We start from the raw sequence: 23,031 nt of genomic DNA on the forward strand, positions 1-23,031 counted from the left end.
AAGTCGGATGCTTAACCGACTGAGCCACCCAGGTGCCCCAACCAACATAGTTTTATAAAAGGAATCCATAATATTGTCTTTACAAGGTTTTTCTTCTCAAGGATAAGCATTCTCAAAGACTAAAGCTGTTCATTCTTAAAAACCATGATATGGTTGCTGCAATTAAGAACTGGATGAAGGTAAGTTGGCTGTGAGGATGATGAGCTCTGAAAATTAGTGTTATTAAAAAGTTAAACCCATCTTTCTTTAGAGATTTTTTTAAAAATTTTTTTAACTTTATTTTTGAGAGAAAGAGAGCGTGAATGGGGGAGGGGCAGAGAGAGGGAGACACAGAACTAGAAGCAGGCTCCAGGCTCTGAGCTGTGAGCACAGAGCCCGACGTGGGGCTCGAACTCACGAGCGGTGAGATCATGACCTGAGGTGAGGTGGGGCGCTTAACTGACTGAGCCACCCAGGTACCCCTAGAGATCTTTAAAAAAAAAAAAAATATTTATTTTGAGAGAAAGTGCATGTGGGCATGAGTGGGGGAGGGACAGAGAGAGAGAGAGAGAGAGAGAGAGAGAGAGAATCCCAAGCAGGGCCTATGCTCAGCACAGACCATGAGCTCATGACCATGAGATTATGACCTGAGGTGAAATCAAGAATTGGAAGCTTAACCCACTGAGCCACCCAGGTGCCCCTCTTTATAGAGATCTTTGATTATTCCCTGAGACATGAGGAGACGGACTACTGTATCAGAGACTCTGAAGTCAGCTACATAACATAAATGTTGACTTCTTAGCAAGAAGGTCTACTTGTTAAAAGTTCTACCACCAGCAACCTGAAGACATTGGAATTTACCACTTCTTTCCAAGATTCCGGGCATTGTTCATTCACTGAAAAAGTCACTTAAAAAGTGTAGGGGAAATAATTATACACTAACAAGCTGGACAACCTAGAAAAAATGGATAAATTCCTAGAAACATACAATTTTCCAGGATTGTATCATGAACAAATAGAAAATCTGAAGAGACTGATTAGTCATGAGGAGGATGAACAGTAATGAAAAATCTCCCAACAAACAAAAGTCCAGGACCAGATAGCTTCACTGGAGTTTTCTACCACACACTCAAAGAAAATGTATACCAATCTTTCTCAAACTCTTCCAAAAAACTGAAGAGGAGGGAAAGCTTCTAAATACATTTTAGGAGGCCACCAATATCCTTGATGAACACAGATGCAAAAATCCTCAATGAAATATTAGCAATCCAAGTCCAACAATACATTAAAAGGATCATATACCATGACCAAGTGGGGTTTATTCCAGGGATGCAAGGATAGTTCAACAATCAATGTGATACCCACAATAATAAAAGAAAAATTGTATGATCATCTCAATAGATGCAGAAAAACCACCTGACAAAATTCAACATCCATTTATAATAAAAGCTCTCAACGAAGTAAGTATAGAGGGAATGTAGCTCATAAAGAAGGGTCATATGTGTGAATCTTATAGCTAACATCATACTCAGTGGTTAAAAGCTAAAAGGTTTTCCTCTAAGATCAGGAACAAGACAAGGATGCATATTCTTACCACTTTTATTCACCATAGTACTAGAAGTCCTAGCCATGGCAATCAGATAAGAAAAAGAAATGGAAGGCATCCAAATTAGAAAGGAAGGAAGAAATAAAATTGTTACTATTTGTAAATGACATGTATGTATGTATGTATGTATGTGTATGTATATGTATGTATAATATATATATATCCCTAAAAAATCCACCAAAAATCTATTAGCACTAATAACTTAATTCAGGACAGCTAGGATGCAAAACAATACAGATATCTGTGGCATTTTTATACACCAATAACAAGACACCAGAAAGAGAAAGGAAAAACAATACTATTTACAATTGCATCAAAAAGAATAAATTACCAAGGAATAAATTTAACCAAGGAAGTGAAAGACTTATATAATGAAAACTAGAAGATGCTGAAGACAGAAATTGAAGAGGACACAGATGGAAAGGTATTCTGTGCTCATGGATTGGAAGAATTAATACTGTTAAAATGTCCCTAAAACCCAAAGCTATCTACAGATTCAATGGAATATCTATCAAAATTCCAATGGTATACTTCACAGAACTAAAACAAATAATTCTAAAATTTGTATGGAACCACAAAAGATCCTGAATACCCAAAGCAATCTTGAGAAATAACAATAAAGCTGGAGGTATCAGGCTCCTTGATTTAAAACTATACTACAAAGTTACTGTAATCAAAACAGTATGGTAATGGTACAAAAACAGACATACAGATCAATGGAACATAATTGAGAGCCCAGAAATAAACCCACACATACATAGACAATTGGTCTATGATGAAGGGGCCAAGAACATACAATAGAGAAAGGATAGTCTCTTCAATAAATGGTGTTGGGAAAATTCGACAGCCACATGCAAGAGGATGAAACTAGACTATCTTACACCATACACAAAAATTAGTTCAAAATGGATTAAAGTCTTGAATAGAAGACCTGAAACCATAAAATTCCAAGAAGAAAACAGGCAGTAAACTTCTTGGCATTGGTTTTAGTGGCATCTTTGTGGATCAGACTCCAAAGACAAGGAAAACTAAAGCCAAAATAAACTAAAAAGCTTCTGCACAGCAATGGAAACCATTATCAAAATAAAAAGGCAATCTACTGAATGGAAGATATTTGCAAGCCATGTATGTGATAAAGGGTTATTATCTGTGATATAAAAGGAACTCATACCACTCAACAGAAAAACAAACAATGCAATTAAAAAATTGGCAGAGGATAAGAATAAAACATTTTTCCAAAGAACACATACAGGTGGCCAACAGGCACATGAAAAGATGCCTGTTTGAGAGACAGACAGAGAGAGAGAGAGAGAGAGAGAGAGAGATCCCATGACCCTGGGATCATGTCAATATATTCTAATATTTATCTCTGAAGAATTAGTTTTAAACTGTTACGGGTGCAACTCATAATCCCGTCTTGTAAGTGATAAAAACTAGTTTTCTTATTTAAGCACTATTCTATTAACAAGCCTTCCTTCTAGGTAATTCTTACACTCAGTAGGTATTCAAAAGTTTATTAGATGAACAAACAAATATGTGTGTGTGTATTAGTAGTTGGAACAGTCAACTCCTTCCATGTCAGGAAAAAAATCCATTCATTTTGCTAAATCAAGAAAAGACAGGGGTAAATCTATGTCATCTACAAACTCAACAGTCATGTTGCCTTATCTGCCACAGGGAAGGTATTCTGAAGTCAGGCAGTCTGGTGTCAGGTCGTAATTACCCACCACCTGGCTAGGACTTCTTCCTTAGCTGGAATTACGTTTGGGCTGCTGGGGTGGGGGTGGGGGGTTGGGGGAGGGCAGGAGGCAGAAAGGAAGAGGAGGGTGAGGTCAAGTCCTCAGCAGTCTGCTTCATCTAGAGCAGTCCACTTTTATTTATTTAATGTATTGGACTCTCACGTATTGAAATCTGATCTCACATTGAAAATGGGGTTCTTTGTGCAACAAAACAAAACAAAAAAACAAAGGAGAGAAAACCACTGGGTTAGACTCTAAGGTCTGGAAAAGACTTTCAAATGATATGTATTTGACTCACAATGTCTTTAATATTAGTTAATTAAGTTTTTGATATGTTCTTGGCAATGTAAGGTTTCTGGGAAGATTTTTAAAAACCACAACTAATTTCCTCAAAGATCAAAACAGAACTATAAATAGCCAATGTCTTAAAACTACAAAATCAGGATAAAAGCTGTAGTGAAGAGAAAACAAAGGAAAGGAATCGAAATAAAAAAGATGACACATCTTTTTCAAATGTCACATTTAATGTTTTCACCACTGTACTTCAAATCTACATTGTACAAAGTGACCAGTAAGTGTGCCACGGTAATTGACCAACCTCTGAGATTGTACCTTTCACACCAGTGTCTTCTTGGGCTCTTTTGATACTAAACACGTTTCTCATTCAAGTGAATTGAAATGCTTCAGTTGGGTTGATTCTCAGGAGCCTCATAAAAAAAAAACAAAGATATTGCACCATCTTTGTTTAGTAATTCAATGTTTGTTTCTTTCACAGCAAATAATTACTTCATTGAAGTTAAAACTTCCAAACATAACTTATTAATAGTCTTCAAATTCAGCTCAGATCACTCAAGATGAAAATACTCTGCTAAATACAGATAACTTACAATAACTTTAACAGTTAATTGTCCATAACACACACCAAGGTTTTTTCCTAGACCAATTTTAAGACGATCCATTAGTATTCCTTGTACAGGTGAAAAACGATCTTCAATTTTCTTTCTTTTTATTTTTAATATAAAAGTTGGAAGGGACATTCAAGTTTCAAGTCTCCACATTGAACTTAAAAAAAAAAAAATAGTCATCATCAGCATGTGGAGGTAAACAAGCCAAGTTGTATAACTCCAGGAGGTAGAGGCCTTCAATTTGTATTCATATATACATATGCACAGAAGAATTCAGTGTTCCAACAGAAAAAAGAATTTGTCAAAAAGTAATAAGTTATTTACTACTGTGACATTTCAAGACTCCCACAGCTTTGCCTAAGGACACAAACACATTTGACATAATTCCCTATGTGCCTTTTTTTGTGGCTTTAAAATTTTTAAAAATTTGTTTTTGTCTTTATTTATTTTTTTTTTAACTGTCCAGTGCAGGAAAAGTCTCACAAAATTTCACAGACCTAAAATGTGCAAGCTAGTTCTCTCTCTATACAGCAATGTTGGGATTCTTTTGAAATTAGCCCAGAAATGAATTATTTACACACATGAAAGATGCATGCTTGGGGGTTCTTTTATGTAAGAAAGAGCAGAAAAACTTCTAATAAAAATAGATTAAATATATATATATATATTTATACTGGGTAAGGAAAACAGAAGTTTAGTCTCTCCTAGTCACAAACTCATTCTCTCTACCCACAACATTGGATTTTAGACAGCACACATCACCGTCACGGCTCTAATGAGAAGCTAATTATAGGGCTTGATCATTAGGTGGCATGCCCCACCCCCCACCCCTCCCCCAGGTGCAGCCACGATCAGCTCATGTGGCTCCATGATTGGTCGCAGGCAAGGTTTCTAGATTCTTTCATTTTAGAAAACCCCAAATTTTCAGGAATGGCTCAAATATCAAAATGGACGACTGTCCTTTGTGTGTGTGTGTGTGTGTGTGTGTGTGTGTGTGTGTGTGAACAATCTCACTTCATTTAAAAAAAGAAAAACAAAACAAAACAAAAACACAAAACCCCAAAATCCCAAATTTGGTTCAATTCTCTTTTGTTCTGAGGTGAGCCATAACAGCTGCACTAAATTCATAAAACATGTGCAACTCTGGGTAAAATATTTTTCTTCTAAAAGCACAACCACTTTACAAGATTAAAAGTCTAGTAACATTTCTAAATATTATTCATATCATACAAGTAGTGGTTGTTAATTTAAAACTTCATTAGTAAAATTACAGTACAAGCATGATTAACCTCCAGAATTGCAAATCCCAGACTCCAGTGGAAAGCTACATTACATCTTCAGTAGTACATTATCTTCCACCGTCACTCCCACACCAGAGGAGATGGGGGCATCTCGGACGGCTGGGCAACAGTGGAACTGGAAGAAAATGGAGACACGGTGAAACCAGCTGTGACACCACAAAGGGCAAGAGGGTGAGTCAGTGCTGCGCGTTTCCCTCCCTGCCTTTAAAAAAATCGTAAAGTCCGTTTCTGGATTTTTGTTTAACTTCTCACTGTTCATTCAAGAATCTGCATCTATAAGTGAGGCAACTGTGATGGGCCTGAAAACGATAGGCCACTGACTCGTGGGCCGCAGAGCAAACCCTCTCACCTTTCCTCTTCTGGAAGGGAAGAGGCTACCCGCCTCACTGGCTACTGTGACAAATGTATGAGATAATGTATGCAAAGTGGTTTAACTGCGCCTAGTTCATAATATGAAGCAAGTGGTAGGTACTGTAAATAATAATGTCTATAATCAACCAGGAAAATAACCTTAAAGGATGCAGAATTATCTACTTAAAAGTAGCCTCTCAAAATACAGTGACATTAAGTGGGGATCTATTTTGAATGAGCCTTTAAGCACTCTTTTATCAAGTATTAATTCAGTAGTAATGGATAATCACTTAGCATTTGTTCTCCACAGATGGGTTTTTTTCAGTTATTTGACATATCTGTCTAATTTGGCTAACTGGATTATAAACTTGTGGGTGTGTGTAAGCACTGTGCTTCCTGGGGCCCGGGATAATGAATAACTGGCACCTGAAAGGTACTGAAACATGTGATTGGCTGGGTCACTGACTCTTAGGGGGAAATAATAAAACAAAGTAATTTTAAACCACAGAGAAAAGTAAAAAGTAGCCTAATTCTTTCTCTCCATAGACAAATACATGGAAGAATGAAAGTCACCCTGATTTAAAAAATTTTAAATGAAAATTCTTGACTTTGATTCAACAAATTCAATCAAGTTCAACACCATGTCAAGGCCAGTTAAAACAAAGCACAAGGAAGTGGGAGGAAGGAGGGGCAGAAAGGCAGGTGGGGTAGAAAGAAGAAGAGTGTGGCTTCTCAGATCCACATCTGTCTTTCTCTGCCCTGCTTTGTGACACCGGAGCCAGACCCTGCTCACATTACCCTTTGACGCCTGGCTTGTGCTGGGAGGGCGCTGCAAGGCCACAGCATCAGGGGCTCTCCTTCCTGGTTCTGGTGGGGGTTTTTTTGTTTTTTGTTTTTTTTGACACGGAAGGCTCAGTTTTGTTCTACCCAAACTTTCCGGCCAAGTTTCTCTGCAACCCAACAGGCCTCTCTGATGGACTAGTTCTGCCCACTCCTTTTGCAAAGTTTTCTCACCACCCTCACGCTGTGTGTGTTCCTATGGCAGCCATATCCTCTCCAAAGAAGTCCAAATCTTATTAGCCTTGGGTGGAGGGGCCTCCTCCAAGTTCTTAATTTCTTCCTTGTTCACTCTTCCCTCAGTCTAGAGGGAGTACCTGCTTTTTGCATCTGCTACTTTGGGAAACTCCAGGATCTTCTTATGCACCATCTTTTCCTAGGTAATGCTTCTCGCTATTAAATCTTCCCTGTTCCCATTACTGGGTGTGGTTTCTTTCTCCTGACTGGACCTTAACTGATGCAAGGAGTGAGGGGAAAAGAGATGGAGAAGGAAAGGACACACAGACAGACAAAGAGAATGAGGCTTGTTGGATTCTGAAGTGGCTATAAAGTTCTTTAAACAAAACTCTACACAGGACACACCGGCACTATACCTATAAAGTAATCTTGCTTGCAGTTATTATTAAGGTGTTGGGGACGGTGGCAGGAACCAAGATGACCACGTCTAACTTGAGGGCAGCGGCCACCACACTGCCACTGCAGGAGGATCCCTAGCTACCCGTGCGCGTGATCAGGCAGTACAGTGGTCATCTGGGAACAAAACTGCTAAAGCGCCACCCAATGCAACCACTGTGAATTGGTGTCCGTGTAAAAATGAATGCTGTCATTTTTTAATTTGCTTTTGACTAAAGCCAAACCTCGTAAAAGAAAACCTTCTTTTTATCTATATTATCCAATCTAAATAAAAACAGAAATATGCTGAACAACCAAATCACAACGGCACCCTTTTAATAACAAGAAAGTAAGAATTACATACACATAGTTACCTAATAAAGCTCTTAAAAGCAGCAGACTGCGGGTTGATGCAGAGAGGCACTCTGTTTCCTTTCTGCTGTTCCAAAATGAACTGGTGAATAATTTCTGTGGAGAAAGCAAACATCATACAATCCATGCCGACCTGCAGGCCTGGGAGCAGTGGACTCTCAGCTAACTGGCCAGCATCTAAACAGCATATCCTACTGGTTTCATTAGATCAAACACACATATCACGTATCGGACAGAATCCAATGGGACTGTCTCGAAACCAAAATGACAGTGGCTGCTAAACACAGGCAACCCCCCTCTCTGCCAAGTGGCATTATATGGGCTGGAAACCCCATCAGTGGGAGGAGTAAAATGGTCTGTAAATTTGAGAGTGATGCCACTTGGGTTGGCATTATGAGTGAATCTTCTCAATTGCTGGTAATTATTGCCTTTTTGAAAATCACTTAAAAAAAACCCTCAATTGGTGTTTAGGTACATAGTTTTGGGCTGTTTACTTTGAGGACCACTCCTTTCTAGAATGTCCTAAAATGTCTAAAATCATTCAGAATTTTGGATGTCATTAACCTCCAGCGTGGACCACCCCAATAAGAGATCGTGTCAGGGAACTTTAGGAGTAGACTATCAGAAATTCCCCTCTCTTGTGATCATTCAAGGAATGATTCCCTCAGTAGATGTTTATCCTTTTCAAAGTCTGCATGTTTTATAAAAAAGTCCAGTATGTTTCAGTCAATGAAACCACACTGAGTGAATCCATATTAACTACTTTGAGTCACACTCACTAGGTAAGTCATCTTGGGAAGCTCCTCTGCCTGACCTTCCACTCGTACTATTAAATCGGTGTTTTCACACCACACAGAGCCTTCTTAGCATATACGCCCTGGCCAAGCAGCTATACGCGAGGTTGTAAAATAAACACATGGAGGAACTTTGGTCGCCATCCAGACTCAGCTTTTCATGGCTACATAATGAAAGACGTTATTATCCTACCTGGCCGAGGGCCAAGAAAGATACTCACCTTTAACCTGTCGAACAGAACTGAGGTTCTTCTCAAAAGTGTCATCAAATTTGGGATTGGTGACGGGCTCAAAGTCACTGGTATAAACTCTTCCAGTAGAGGTGGAAAAGCAACATTTACACATACACGTGTGATATCGTAGTCGCCCTTCATCTAAGTAGGGGTGGGCTAAGGCATCCTTAGCGGATATTCTTTTGGACTGAAATCAAATTTAGAGACCAGCACATCAACGCTACAGATAAACATGACTGTCCACACAGGATCTTTCGTAAGACACAGTAACTGCTTTTCACAGCCCATCCTTAATTTACGGCACATCTTGTGTAAAAAGGGGTGACTGAATTTAGAGGCGGGTAGTGTAGTGTTAGAGGGAGTATGTCACTTAGGACAACCGACCACCACGCACCACCATAAAGCACTTAGAAGTGACTCTGCTAAGATCCTGAAGAGTTCCCACCTTGAAATGGATATATGCATGGCCAAACATGGCAAATACCATGACATTTAAATATGCAATGCTTTGGAGGGGTCAGTTTACATTTTAAATAACAGTTACATTTCTAAATACGTTTCAGCATTTGGTAGAGATGTGATCATGGTGGCAATTTTACAAAGCTGCTTGAAACTTTTATCCTCTCTGAATACCAACTGCGGGCCAAAGCCTATGTGGAAGCTGCTGGCGTCAGGCAGCAGATAACGGTCCGAATGCCACGTTTTGACGGCTGGCTCTGTCTGTATATCAGTGGCCTGTGGTTTTCTAGCACCTCAGACCAGAATGCTTAATATAGTAGTTTCAGGTTTATACAAACCATAAATTTGTTTCTCTATTAAAAAAAAAAAAAAATCACTCCTCCTTTCAGCTTAGTAGACACGCAAGTACATTTTCAAGTATTTAAGGATGGACTCAGTACAGAGTAGAACAAAAATGGACAGTGTGCCCTGCTTCCAATATAATCAAGCACTTCACACAACACAATTAAAAATGAAGAAAGCCATTTTGCACTCAAATGAACCAAGACTAACTGGATCATTCCTTGCTGGTTCTGGTCCCCCAAATAACAAAACGTTAAGTATTTCCCATAAACCTGGATTTCCTAAAAACACTTTTATCACTGATTTTTTGCTATGCTGATGTTAAAAGGCATGCCGTGACTTTTCAGGATAGGAGAATCACAAAAGAAAGCTGTTTACCCACCACGAACAGACAAATGTAAACCTGACAACCTTAGTTTTATTCCTTTCACTACTTGTCTTATGTTGTATTTGGTGATCCAGCCCTTCTGAAGCCTGACTTGCTGGTACATCTTAGCAAGTAAGCTTTTTCTTTTTTCCTAAATGGGTCCACTTATTCCTGGAGGTTCCACTGGGATAAAGGTCTATTGTCAGAACCAAAAGAAACAAGCTTGCTGAGAGTTCACTTTGCCCAGGACTGGGCCTCTTGGAGTCCTCAGTGTCTCTGCCTGGTCTCATGTGCGGACTGAGCTCCCTGGCTTTTGCACACTACAGCTGGTTCTTGGGCAAGTCTATTTCCTTTCCTTTTCTCCTTCCTTCCTTCCTTCCTTCCTTCCTTCCTTCCTTCCTTCCTAATGTTTATTTATTTTGGGGAGACAGAGTGGGGGAGAAGCAGAGAGAGAGGGAGACACAGAATCCGAAGTGGGCTCCAGGCTCCAGGCCGTCAGCACAGAGCCCGATGTGGGGCTTGAACCCACGAAGCGTGCGATCATGACCTGAGCTGAAGTCAGATGCTCAACCGACTGAGCCACCCAGGCGCCCCTACATCTATTTCTTTTTCTGATTGCGCGTGGCCAATTGTGAACACATTGGTGGCGACAGTGATTGAATCTGGGTTTTAATTTTATCATCTGACCATTAAGTCATTTCTGTCAGGTGGCAGATGTCAGAAATTGGGTCCCTGTCAGCTGCCACCAGCAGCTGGAATCTGGTTTTCCTGTATTTTTTTTTAGTCTGCGGATTCTGCTATTTCCTACAACTTCAGAATGCAGGGTCAGAAAGATTTTGGTGTCATCCCAACTACTGATAGCATGCTCTATGTTTGTATGTTCTGTGTGCACCAACATGGCATCCTCTAAAGTGTCTTACCTAAGAGAGTCTTTGAACAAAAAGTAAATCAAATTCCTAGCATGTAATGATCAACTTTTGTTTTTCTAAACAAATTAATGTCTCTTTAGAACTTCTGAAACACGGCTAAAGAAAGGAGACTCATTATGTAAAGGGTATGAACACTGAAAAGAAAAACTGCCCTACTCAATTGAGAAAGAGATCACAAAATGACTCAGATTTTCAATATGTTCTTTGGAAGGACCTAATGGTACTTAACCATGTCCTGTATATTCTTAATTACATACCATACATATGTTGTTTAACTGACCAACATTTGTAATAGATGTGGATGCTTGTTGCTACCCTAAATTTTGTTGCTTTATCAAAGCTGCCTCTTTTAGTTTTGAAGAGATGATAAGATTTTTCTTTTTTTTTTTAATATTAAAACATTTTTTAATGTTTTATTTATTTTTGGAGGGGGGGGAGAGAGAGAGAGAGAGAGAGAGAGAGAGAATGAGTGGGGGAGGGGCAGAGAGAGAGAGAGGGAGACACAGAATCTGAAACAGGCTCCAGGCTCTGAGTACAGAGCCCGACGTGGGGCTTGAACTCGTGAACAGGGAGATCATGACCTGAGCCGAAGTCGGATGCTTAACTGACTTTAAGCATCTGACTGATTGAACCACCCAGGCACCCCAGTAAGATTTTCCATTTTACAAACATAAAATATTTCTAAGTGAACATATTGATGTACTTTGTATACTTCTGAGGGGAGTTAATGTATCATGTTAGGAGATCTCTTAAAAAGCAAATGGGGCAAACTCCTATTCCAGCTGGGTTTTAGAAACAATATCAACATATTAAAAACCTATACAAAGAAATGGAAAGATTTCTAAAACATTATTCTTCTTTATGCATTAAGTATGTTAACTCTTTGAAATGTTTTCTTGTAGAGTTGTAACTCAAAGATTAAATAAAGCTTTAACTATGAATTAAAAGAATACTTTTTAAGTTACTAGGTTATATAGTAAGAAGCAAAATATTTCTCTTAAATAACTTAAAAGTTTTAATATTTGGTGTGTAATTGTGGAAGATAAAGAAATTTGTGATATTCCTATTCAAGCTGATTCTGGACAAATCAGTCTGAGTAATAGTTATAACATTTTTAAAACATCTCTGTTTCTTCCTGATTTTATTGCCATGTACAAATAATGCTACCACAATAGTCTACAAGTTTTGGGTTTGTTTTCTCACAAAAAGCCTAATCATTTTGAATTTGATTTTTTTCTACTGATAAACTAATATCACTTTGTCTGAGATTACAGAATAGCAAAATTATGTATTCAACTACATTAGATGAATGATAACAGGTAAAATGTTTATCTCCCTCTCTGTGCCCCTTCCCCGCTCATGCTCTGTCTCTCTCTGTCTCCCAAAAATGAATAAACGTTAAAAAAATTTTTTTTAAATAATAAAAAATAAAAAAAAGAAATTGGTTTTTAGAATGCTACAAATCATAAGGACTTAATGTGTCATTAAATTTTAATCTGACTCTTAATTAACATTAAGACCTTAGTAATAATTAATTTGAGTTAATAACCAGTCCTTGGATACCTAGACAACATAATTTTAATATACAAAGGCTCTTCATTAATACATTATAGAGGAACAAGCAATGGATAGTTAAAAAAGATGTGCAAATACCTTTAGGTTGAAGTACATACGTATTTTTTTAAAGCGTATAAAAGAATATTTGATAGGAGATGTTTGCAAGATAATAGATGTGTGTTTGTCGAGAGAAAAAAGTGACTAATTTTGTCTAAATTCCTAACAATTATTGCTGTGCTTTAAAAATACTGTTTGTAGGGCCGCCTGGGCAGCACAGTCGGTTGAGCGTCTGACTTCAGCTCAGGCCATGGTCTCACAATTCGTGGTTTTGAGCCCCATATTGGGCTCTGTGCTGACAGTTCAGAGCCTGGAACCTGCTTTGGTTGCTGTTTCTCCCTCTCCCTGCCCATCCCCTACTCACTTTCTGTGTCTCTCTCTCAAAAATAAACAAACACTAAAAAGTTAAAAAGAATATTATTTATAACTATTTATTGCATTTAGATAAATTAAGGTCTCTGGAGGTTTGTTTAATGCCTTCACTATTTGAGTTAATAGTTAATCACATCTTTATAAACTGATTATTACACCCCATCCTTTCTAATTCTGTTGATACTATAATAATAAAAGAACCAGAGGCCTTTAACCTCATTCACTAGTGGTTTCTGCTTTCTCCTTATATTTGCATAAAGGCTTGTACTACAAGCTGAAGAATTAAGTTTTCCATGAGAAACATCACAAGAACCTCAGTAAAGGACTGTTACCAGGTACTCCTGACTACTGAATTCAGGATATAAACTCATGGACGTAGCTGATATCATCACCACAGATAGCCACCGCCTAGACTAAACCATGTAACTGAGCCAGGATTTCCAGGAATGTTTCAGTCCAGGAGCAGACGTGTGGCAAAAGATAGCTTAACTGAAGATCAACAAAGTAATTAATTAATTATCTCAGACTAACTGGACTAAATAAACTGATTTAATTATGGTTAATGTTCTATTTTTAATGGATATTTTTTAAAAACCTCATTTCTTTTTTTTTTTTTTTTTAAGGAGTGCGACTGGGGTAGGGTCAGAGAGAGAGGGAGACACAGAATCTGAAGCAGGCTCCAGGTTCCGAGCTGTCAACACAGAGTCCGGTGCAGGGCTTGAACCCATGAACCACGGGATCGTGACCTGAGCTGAAGTCAGATGCTCAAACGACTCAGCCACCCAGGTGCCCCTAAAAGCATCATTTCTTCTTATTGTATTGCTAACCCTCAACTTAACAGGCTAAAATCAGAACAAAACACTCTTTAAAAATGGTATCTATTTCCAACTGAACCCTCAGAACTGGAAACAGAAGAATCCTTAATATTTGTCATAAACTAATAAAGCATCAGGCCAATTTAAAAATAATTCTGTAAAAACATAACAACTTATATTGGTTGGCCTTGTTCTATCAGGCAATGATAAAAGTGGGTAAATATTATGCAGAGTGACTTAATGGAATTCTTTTTTTTAAAGTTTATTTATTTTGAGAGGGAGGGAGGGAGGGAGGGAGGGAGAGAGAGAGAGAGAGAGAGAGAGAGAGGGAATCACTGTGCTCTCAGTGCAGAGACTGATGCAGGGCTTGATCTCTCAAACTGAGATCATGACCTGAGCCAAGATCAAGAGTTGGACACTTAACTGACTGAACCACGCTGGTGCCCCTGGAATTCTTTCTTTTTAAATGACCATGTACTTATTTACACAGGTCCATTAAGAATCTATCCTCTTTTTAACCCGATAAATCTTACCTCCTTCTTATAGATAAATCTAATGTGTAACTTATGAGCACACTAAAAGTTTTATTTTAATTAGGTGTGACAACCCGACTCTTAAGGAAAAAGGACTACATTTCACATGTAGAACTATCTAAAAGGCCTCCCAGGAAAACATGCTGGGTATCCACTTGACGGCTTGGAAAATTCTAGCCTTAGGGTTGTAAAGATTATGAGCTCCTGGCAGGTCAGGATCATTAATAAACATGGGATCTCTGAGAAAGAGGACACCTTACAGCTATAAGTACTGTAAGTAAAACCTGGTACTGGTGAATTACATGGTTCTTGGTTCCTGTTCTAAATAGAATAAAGAGAGTAACTTATTTCTGACACATGAAAGTAAAATTTAAGCTCAGGGCCTTTATAAAACACCTCAGAGGCAGACAGAAATGACCTCTGAAGCCTGAAGTTCATGTGGTTCTAGTTTTGTTAACCACAAAAGATACATAAAAAAATGGTCTTTATGGATTAATCAACATCACCTGTTGCATACATAGTTTAGCTATGTAGATAAACTTGCCAAATAAAAAAAATCAAACTAATGACACTAAATCACTACCTCACTGAGCAAGTTATGTGGTTCAAAGTGTCCTACATGGTGGGAACTTGTCCACAAGGAGGGAGTGTGGGAACGAGAAGCATCACTTTGTTTTTCTTCCCTTATCACGAAGCACCTCACATGCCAAAGTTAACAAACAAATGGAAACCAAAAAATAAACACCAGATGAACAAAAAATTCACTCTTTATGCTGAGAAGTAGCTGTCTTCTTATTATGAACAGGCCAATGTAAACTTAATAAATGGCAGTTTTGTGTTTTCTTCCCTCTTTTAAATACTGTATTCGGTGTCACTGTATTCAGTGACTTTCTTGTACTCTTGGCAAGTAAGATGTTCTTTTCTAAATGCTTTCATTTTTGAGTATTCTTTGGCAATAGTTTTTGGCACAGACATGAATAATAAATATTCTTTGGATAAATAAATAAATGAAGACCTGAACTTTGTCTCTGAAGAGTCGAGTCTGGAAATGGCATTTGATAAAGCCACCATCTCAACAACCAAAAGAGTAAGCAGTTCCTTCTGGGCAGAGTTTTTCAAATCAAGTTAAAATTCTTCTCTCCTGATTTACCTTGATGTCAAACTCCTTTTTCAAATACGGAGAAAATTAGGATGGTAACAGGTCCCTGTCTCTCTTCACCCAGATGTTTATGTATTAATAATCCAACTTCTCTGTGATGAGTGAGCGTGATGATACACATGAGACCGGGGATTGAAGTTTCTCTTTGAAAAGTCATTCTTTACATTGCTCATCCATTTACAGTCAGGATGTTTTTCTTAGAACATTTTTAATTCATTAAAAAATATATAAATATAAACACTACTTACTGGATCAAAGACCAACATCCTGCAAAGGAGATGAACAGCTTCATGTGTAGCCTGGCTAGACAGGGTATAAAGTACAGGAAGAGATGGCTGTAAAAAAAAAATAAAGAGTTGAAATATGTGAGTCTCTGTATGCGTAGATATGGAATACAGCCAACTTATTAAGAGGTCAGTACCAAGCTCAAGAGATGTGTGCACACAAGTCTACATTCAAAGGGAACGGGTATTCCCCTCACTAAGCAGTCTTCAGAACCAACAACTGTCACTGACTTCCAGTAGCATATTTTACATTGCATGATTACCCATTGTAGGTCAGAACACAAAGGAGCCTACGAAAACTGAAAGCTAACTCTGTGCATATGGTGCTCCTGCCAGCCTTACTGTAAATACTCTGCAAAGTAGGGAAGACTAAACATGCCTAGAAGTGGGAGACAACAAATAGGTAAAACCTTAGACACATGCAAAGTTAAGCATGTAAACTGTGCAAAGGAAGCATGTAAACCAGGTCTTACATGTCTGCCTACTTCCAACAAAGCCACGTAGGAAAATCCAATAAGAACAGCAGCAAGACATCTTAGAATCATCAGGAGATAATTATTCACCTCACAGAAGTTTTCTGCAGGATCAAGGACTAACAGAGAGAAGATAAGATGAGGGTTCTAATTTACTAACTAATTAGATAAATCAACATGTCTGAATCCCAGGATCCTTAAGCGCAGAATGAGGTTGGACAAATGATGTGAAGCTGACTTTAGCTCTAAAGTTGTATGAAACCCGATAGGATTACAACAGATAAAAAGCATTATGTGAGTAGAACCCATTTATCACCGGCACTCAAATATTTGTAGATCAACTTATTATTCTTTGTTGCATTTACATGTTTGCAGATAGAGAAGTATTTCTCGTTAAAAACATGTAAGTCTGTGGTAGCCCTGAAATCAGTTGTATTAGTCAAGATAAGGGGTGGAGTGTGGAGAGTGTGTTTAATTTACAACTTAATTTACATATTTTCCCTAGGAATTTTTTCATTGTGTAAAAGCAAATAATTTGATAATTTTTGAAAGATTCTGATTCCTCGACTGCAAATAGCTGGTATTTTTCAGTGGCTTATGCAGGTTGGCAGCCGAATTCCAGCCAATTCTCACTGACCAAAATATCTCACCATAAGAAATTCTCTCCTTGCCACTTTTTTTTTTTTTTAATTTTTAAGATTTTGTTTTTAAGTAATCTCTACACGCAGAGTGGGGCTCGAACCTACAACCCCGAGGATCAAGAGCTGCATGCCCCACTGCCGGAGCCAGCCAGGCAGCCCTCCTAGAGAATCCAGCCCTCATCCTATTTTTGAGCTGGAGGTATGTTCCAGCTTAGGGAATGAAATACGGGAATGAATAGTAGAACAGGTGGGTTCTAATTCTGCCTTCACTAGGAGTCAGGTAAGTCACTAGGACCTTGGCTTTCTCATCTATTAAACTGGACCAGCACAGACCAGCCTACCAACCCAAAGCATTGCTAATCATCTACCATCCACCAAATGCCAGGCCCTGGGCTAAGTGCTGGGGCAACAGAGATAAGCATCAGGTCTCAGACGGGCAAGAAAAACATATGAACAAACAGTTCCACAGGCCACTGAACGGAGAACAAATTACAAGGCAAAATTTGTTAAGACTTGAGAACAACTGGATACAAGATGAGGAGCTTGTGAAAATCAAATGAGTGGATGTGAAGGCGACCTGGAAATTTACACCTGCCCCCATCTAGTTTTTCTTTACAGAATTACACCCAACAAAAACACTAAAAATAAAGCTAAATTTCACTTCAGCCTGGAACAGTCATATTAATATGTCTCCTCCTTTTCTGTGTTCAAATGCATGTTAAGAAGGGGTACAGAGATAAAGAAGTCAGTTCAGTTATGCCAACACCTCTCCACAAAGACAACCACTGATAATTTAGTTCCTAGCACTGGCTCCGCAGGAAAGACGCAATACTAGACATACTGAATGTCTAACTCCATTTTCTTCCCCTCTAATTCACCGGCCATTGTGGTTGAAACCAGCTGGGCCAAGGGTAACAGAACTAGACAAGAAGTTTATATTTCTCCTCAAGTGCAACAGAACCTATCTGAATAAAAGAAAAAACAGAATGCTTAGAAATATGCCCTAAATATTTCATTTGGGAAAAAGGTTTTGCTAATTCCCCCAACATTCACACACATTACTCTTTCCCCTTTAAAACATACCAGTCCATTTTCTGTTTGTTCTGCAAGTTTATAAGCCACTTAGCAATGCAGGAGTGAGTGGGTGCCAGTGCTGAATCGCGGGGACAAGAAGGGTTGTAAAGAGTGCTCTATTAATGACTATGATTAATTGTCAGTGAAATGAAGCAAGAATGAGCTTCTGGACCTGGGTAAGGGGCCCTAAATGATGTATGTCGCAGTCATCATAAGCCAAGTGCAGAGTGCTGATCCCCACAATAGAGTTGGCTAGGCTGGCTCAGCTGTGTGAGTCCTGTCCTGCAAGTTTTTAGCTGGCAGCAAAGAAGCTGTGACCATCAGTCAGCAACGTTAATTAAGTGTGTACAACGGGCAGTGCACTATACAGTAAGCACTCTGGGCTTATAGAAAAGAAATCCCGACTTGAAAAAGAAGTTTGAATTGAATGAACTTCTAACATGATCTATTAAATGTAAGATATGGGTACCTGTCAGCAGACAGGCCTATTTTCACTTTTGTGAAAATATTACATGTATTACTGACACAATTAGTTGTGAACAATCTGAGGAAAAAGGAAATTCTAAACCTTGTAAGAGATGAACAGAAGGACTAAAGACTGATAACAGACTTTTCAATCCTACCAGTAGGTCAGTGCCTTAAGTATCAACTTTAAAAAATACTTGGGCCATGGCAGCTAAGACTGCATTCATCCAAGATTTTGAGTTGGAGAGGAGAAAACAATAACTAAAAAATACTGAACAGTGTTTTTGTCTGCCCAGCAGACAAAACAGCATTCCTTGACCTTTGGGGAACCACTCCCTTTTCACTCGTGAATCAGATGGCTGAGCTTGACTTCAATCTCTCAACTCGAAGGATGGGCACCTGACCCAGGTCTGGTCATTCAAATGATATATTTGCCTGAACACCACGACAGGCTCTGGGATAGATACATGTTCTAAAATAGGGATGGGACAGGCAACAGACTGGCTAATCCAACCATACCCCCCCAGTCCTCTTCTCCTTTACCTACCTTTATTAGAGGAGATAGAAAATACTCTTTTTTTTTTTTTTTTTTTTTTTTTTTTTTTATAGCTTGTCTGGCATCTGGGAAGTTACATATTACATAGTTCCAGACAATGACATGTAAGCAGAAATTCACTAGGCAGGCTTCTGGGAAAATTTCCTTTCCTGATAAAGGGGACACATACTACTAGTGTTCCCTCTTTCCTCCATTTTCTTGTTTTCAATGTGAATAGGATTTCTGGACAAGCTACAGCCATTTTGTGACCAAGATAAGCAAGAGGGTGTGAAATTGATGTTCTAAAGATGGAAGAGCAGCAAGAAAGAAAAAAACTAGGTCCTTGATGACATAAGCGAGCTGCCAGACCAGCTCCAGACTGCTTACCTTTGGACCTCTTGATATGAGGAAAAAAATGAACCCCTATTTCTTTAAACCACTGTAAGCAAGATTTTCTATTGCTTATAATCAAACATATTCATAAGTGAATCAGTGACCTTCCAAATATTTTTTTCTAGATCTAACCGGGAAAGCTCTTTCCTGAAGGATTGATATGTTAGTAGAATATACACCTGGACTGCTGGTTCCATTTTTATAAACACACAGGGGAAAACAAAACAGAGAAGGGTCAGATTCCTGGCTTGGAACATCACTTGACTACTTGAATCAGCAAGGCCTGAAGTCAGTTGTAGCTCAACAACTTCATATAAAAAGTTGCAGGAGTCAGTAAGTTTCCTTTTCCCCTTAAGCCAGTTGTAACTGAGTTTCACTGGAAAGAGTGATTGATACGCTGTATGGAAATAGGTATGTTAATCAACCACACAAGTAAATTAATTTGAGACAGTAATCTGTGACTCTAAGAAAACAGCCAATCTGATTCTCCTTTTGTATAGGAATGGTTATATTTTTTAAAAAGTCCCAACAAACAACAGTAAATATTGCTGTTTGTACAAATATGTGTAAATAAAAGCATAGAAAAATATGTCTGGGAAGATGTCCTCAAATTAATCCAGGGGTAACTGGGATAGTGTAGGGGTAGCTAGGGATGACGAATTCTCCGTAAAATTTGTATTTTACATGTACTCATATATCATTTGCATAAACAAAATTTAAAAAGTCTGCTGTGAAGGTATATGTGCCAGGCAGTGTATACTGGCTAAGAACAGGTTTTAGAATTAGAGAAACCTACTTTTGACACCTGGCTTATGACCTTAAGCACATTGTTCGACCTCTGTAACCCTCCGTCTCCTATTTATAAAAAGGAACGATGAATATGGTACATTACAGTGCCGTGAGGATTTAATGAACTAATGTACAAGAAGTGGTTCAGGCAATGACGTGTGTGTGCATGTGTGTGTGTGTGTGTGTGTGTGTGTGTGTATAAAATTATATGTAAGTATTGTTAGCAATGATTATTGTTAGCAATGATTATTGTTAGTAAAGAATGGTTAGCTCCATCTAACTTTGAGTAGCTCCTTAAATGGGAATTACCTGAAAAAAGCTAGGTTTTTCTTTTTGTAATTCAAACTCAAAAACTTGTATCGAAATGTTAGCATCCCTCCCGAGTTTAAATGTGGTTCATCTAACTTCTACATGAAGTGATCAGAATAAGTACAGTGAGGTATAGCTTTTGCCCTGTTAAGACGTCCAAGAGCCTAAGCAGCTTCACTGAGAATTATGAGTCCTGTCTAAAAGTTAGAGGTTTTTACTGTGTGCATGCACTTTCATCAGAATGAGAATAAAGCTCATTCTGCCTCGATCATACATAAACTTAAAAAAGAAATTCTTCTGAAATTATCTATAGGTTTTTGTAAAAAAAACTGCTATCATGGTAATACATAAAAAGCACTGAACCTTATCTAATCCCTTTTCTGCATCAATTGAGATAATCATGATTTTTCTCACTTAAAATGTCAAAAAATATATTAATAGATTTTCTGTAGGTGAACCATCTTTGCACTCCTGGGACAAACTCCACTTGATCATAATATGTTACTCAAAAAAAAAAAAAAAAAAACCACACAAGCTGGGGTGCTTGGGTGGCTCAGTCAGTGTCATGACCGACTTTGCTTCAGGTCATGATGTCGTAGTTCGGGAGCTGGAGCCCCACATCGGATTCTGTGCTGATAGCCTGAAGCCTGCAGCCTGCAGCCTGCTTCACATTCTGGGTCTCCCTCTCTCTGTGTCCCTCCCCCGCTCACGCTCTCTCTCTCAAAAATAAACATTGAAAAAAAAAAAAAAACAAACTTAAGAAAAAAATCACAAGCTATACCCTACCATTTTATGGTGAGAATTTTAATTGTTAATATTTATTAAGTGTTCAGAATACCAGACACTATTCTATGCTCTCCTTGCATGTACTATCTCTTTATCATTATAATAATTTAATGAGGTAGGAATCATTTTTATTCTGATTTTATAGATGAATGAATTGAGGCACACAGAAGTTAAGTAGTCTGCCTAAGGTCACAAAGTGAGTTACCGGTAGAGGCAGGATTCACAATTCATTCTGTCTGAAAACTGTAGTGTAGGACTCCTGGGACACCATCATCATGTTGTGCCCTGTGGTGAGCCTGAGACTGACACCACAGCCTGCACTCTTAATCACTAAAGACCAAAGAAATACAACAGAGTATGTATCTGGTGTGGAACGCTGAGCTAAGAACTACGTCCTTTGCAGAACAGTCTTGATGTACAGAACCACACAAGCTATAGTGTATATACTGGATTTGGAACCCAATTAATTTTTTAAAGTTAAGAAAAAAATCCAAATGGCTACATACCAATATACTTGTGTGTGGGTGTGTATGTGTCTTCCGATCTCAGGTCTAAGTGGCTGTAATGTGAATGGAGATACCTTTAAGCAGTTGCTAACAGGCCAAGAGGCATGAAGGATACGCATCATGGGTATAAGGGAAGGGGTAGAGAGTGGGAAGGGAAAAGGCAGAGTCTGACTGATGGCTTAAGTGAAGAGCTTCAAGGGTTTGCTAACTTTTCTTGAGAGTAATGGTGGTATAAACATCTACTAGCAAATGTGGATAAAAACCTGAATTTCCATACTGGGGGAAAAAATGGAACGAAGTAATATGCTAAGTTTATTTACATTCAATTATATATGCTATACAAATCTACCTGGATTAGTGTTCAATGCCCATGAACACCTGATTCAGGAGACCATTTCTGGCACTGGTTATAATAGTATCTAAAGATAAAACTTTAAAGTTTTGTATAAAGTGTATCTAGCCTCTGGGCAAAAATGGTCTCCTAGTTTGTTTCCACCCCACTAGTCTCTTCAAAACCAAAATATTCTAACAGCAAGACTAGCCAGGGCTACCCCTAACTTTTACTGTGGAGTTCTCTTAAGACCATCACTAATCTTAATGATAAACAAAATAATAAACTCTAGGAGGCATTACTGTTAAGAGGCCAATTCATGCAAAAATGTATAGGAAAAAAATTCTGCTTAACATCTTAACCTATTTAACTGGTTAAATAAATATAGAACTTTAAATTTTTCTTTCTCCCCTCCTTCATTTTAGACAATAATATATTTATTATTTTTGTATTTAATTGAAATTTCTAGGTTTTTACAACTAACAGATTTTTATTTTTATTTTTTAAAGTTTATTTATTTTGAGGTGGGGGTGGAGGGGAGGCAGAGAGGGCGAATCCCAAGTAGGCGTCGTGGCATCAGCAGAGTGGCTTGATCTCACGAACTGTGAGATCACGACCTGAGCTGAAACCAAGGATCAGATGCTTAACTGACTGAGCTACCCAGGCGCCCTGTATAACTAACAGATTTTTAAAATTTCTAGTAGGAAAAGGACTCACTTGCCAGGAATGCTCAAAGGACGGCAGTTGCTTTTGGTGCAGTATGTTACATTTTCCAGCTGTTCTAGAAGGCAGGCAGGAAACTCCTTAGGAAGCCTTGCTCTCTCAGCTGCTGTTTAGCAGCTCTGACAAAGGATTAATTAGCTGGCAACCACTAGCAATAGTTAAAATTCCTCTAGAGTTGGAAGAGTGGCACCAGGGTATGTGATCTTAATCACATTTCATTACTGGCTACTTTTAGTCAGGAAAGACCTAAAGAGGTCAGTAAAAGAGGAAAATTATTTTGCTAGTTCCAAGGGCATATTCACCATGAGGTATTGAAAAATTTCTTTAATATTCCTGATGACGGCCAATAAATAGAACATAATGGATCTTTTGGGTTCCTTATATTAATACAGAACCTTTCTCT

At 38.4% G+C, this 23,031-nt stretch overlaps 1 protein-coding gene across 3 annotated transcripts in view; it reads right to left on the minus strand.

Annotated features, from left to right (window-relative positions):
* Positions 1-3,827: 3,827 nt before the first annotated feature.
* Positions 3,828-23,031, minus strand: part of NLK (nemo like kinase) — a 164,027-nt gene continuing 144,823 nt past the window's right edge. For 2 of the 3 annotated variants that reach the window (XM_042914398.1, XM_042914396.1), the window contains 4 exons: positions 15,568-15,654; positions 8,718-8,916; positions 7,705-7,798; positions 3,828-5,645 (listed from right to left, as the gene is read on the minus strand). In XM_042914398.1, coding sequence (XP_042770332.1) covers positions 5,591-5,645; positions 7,705-7,798; positions 8,718-8,916; positions 15,568-15,654 — 435 coding nt within the window. In that variant the 3' untranslated portion in view covers positions 3,828-5,590. The remainder of the gene's footprint in view (positions 5,646-7,704; positions 7,799-8,717; positions 8,917-15,567; positions 15,655-23,031) is intronic. The other variant, XM_042914397.1, reaches the window with a different exon arrangement.

This window comes from Panthera leo, chromosome E1, assembly GCF_018350215.1.
Source record: "Panthera leo isolate Ple1 chromosome E1, P.leo_Ple1_pat1.1, whole genome shotgun sequence".
NCBI classification, from domain to species: Eukaryota; Metazoa; Chordata; class Mammalia; order Carnivora; family Felidae; genus Panthera; species Panthera leo.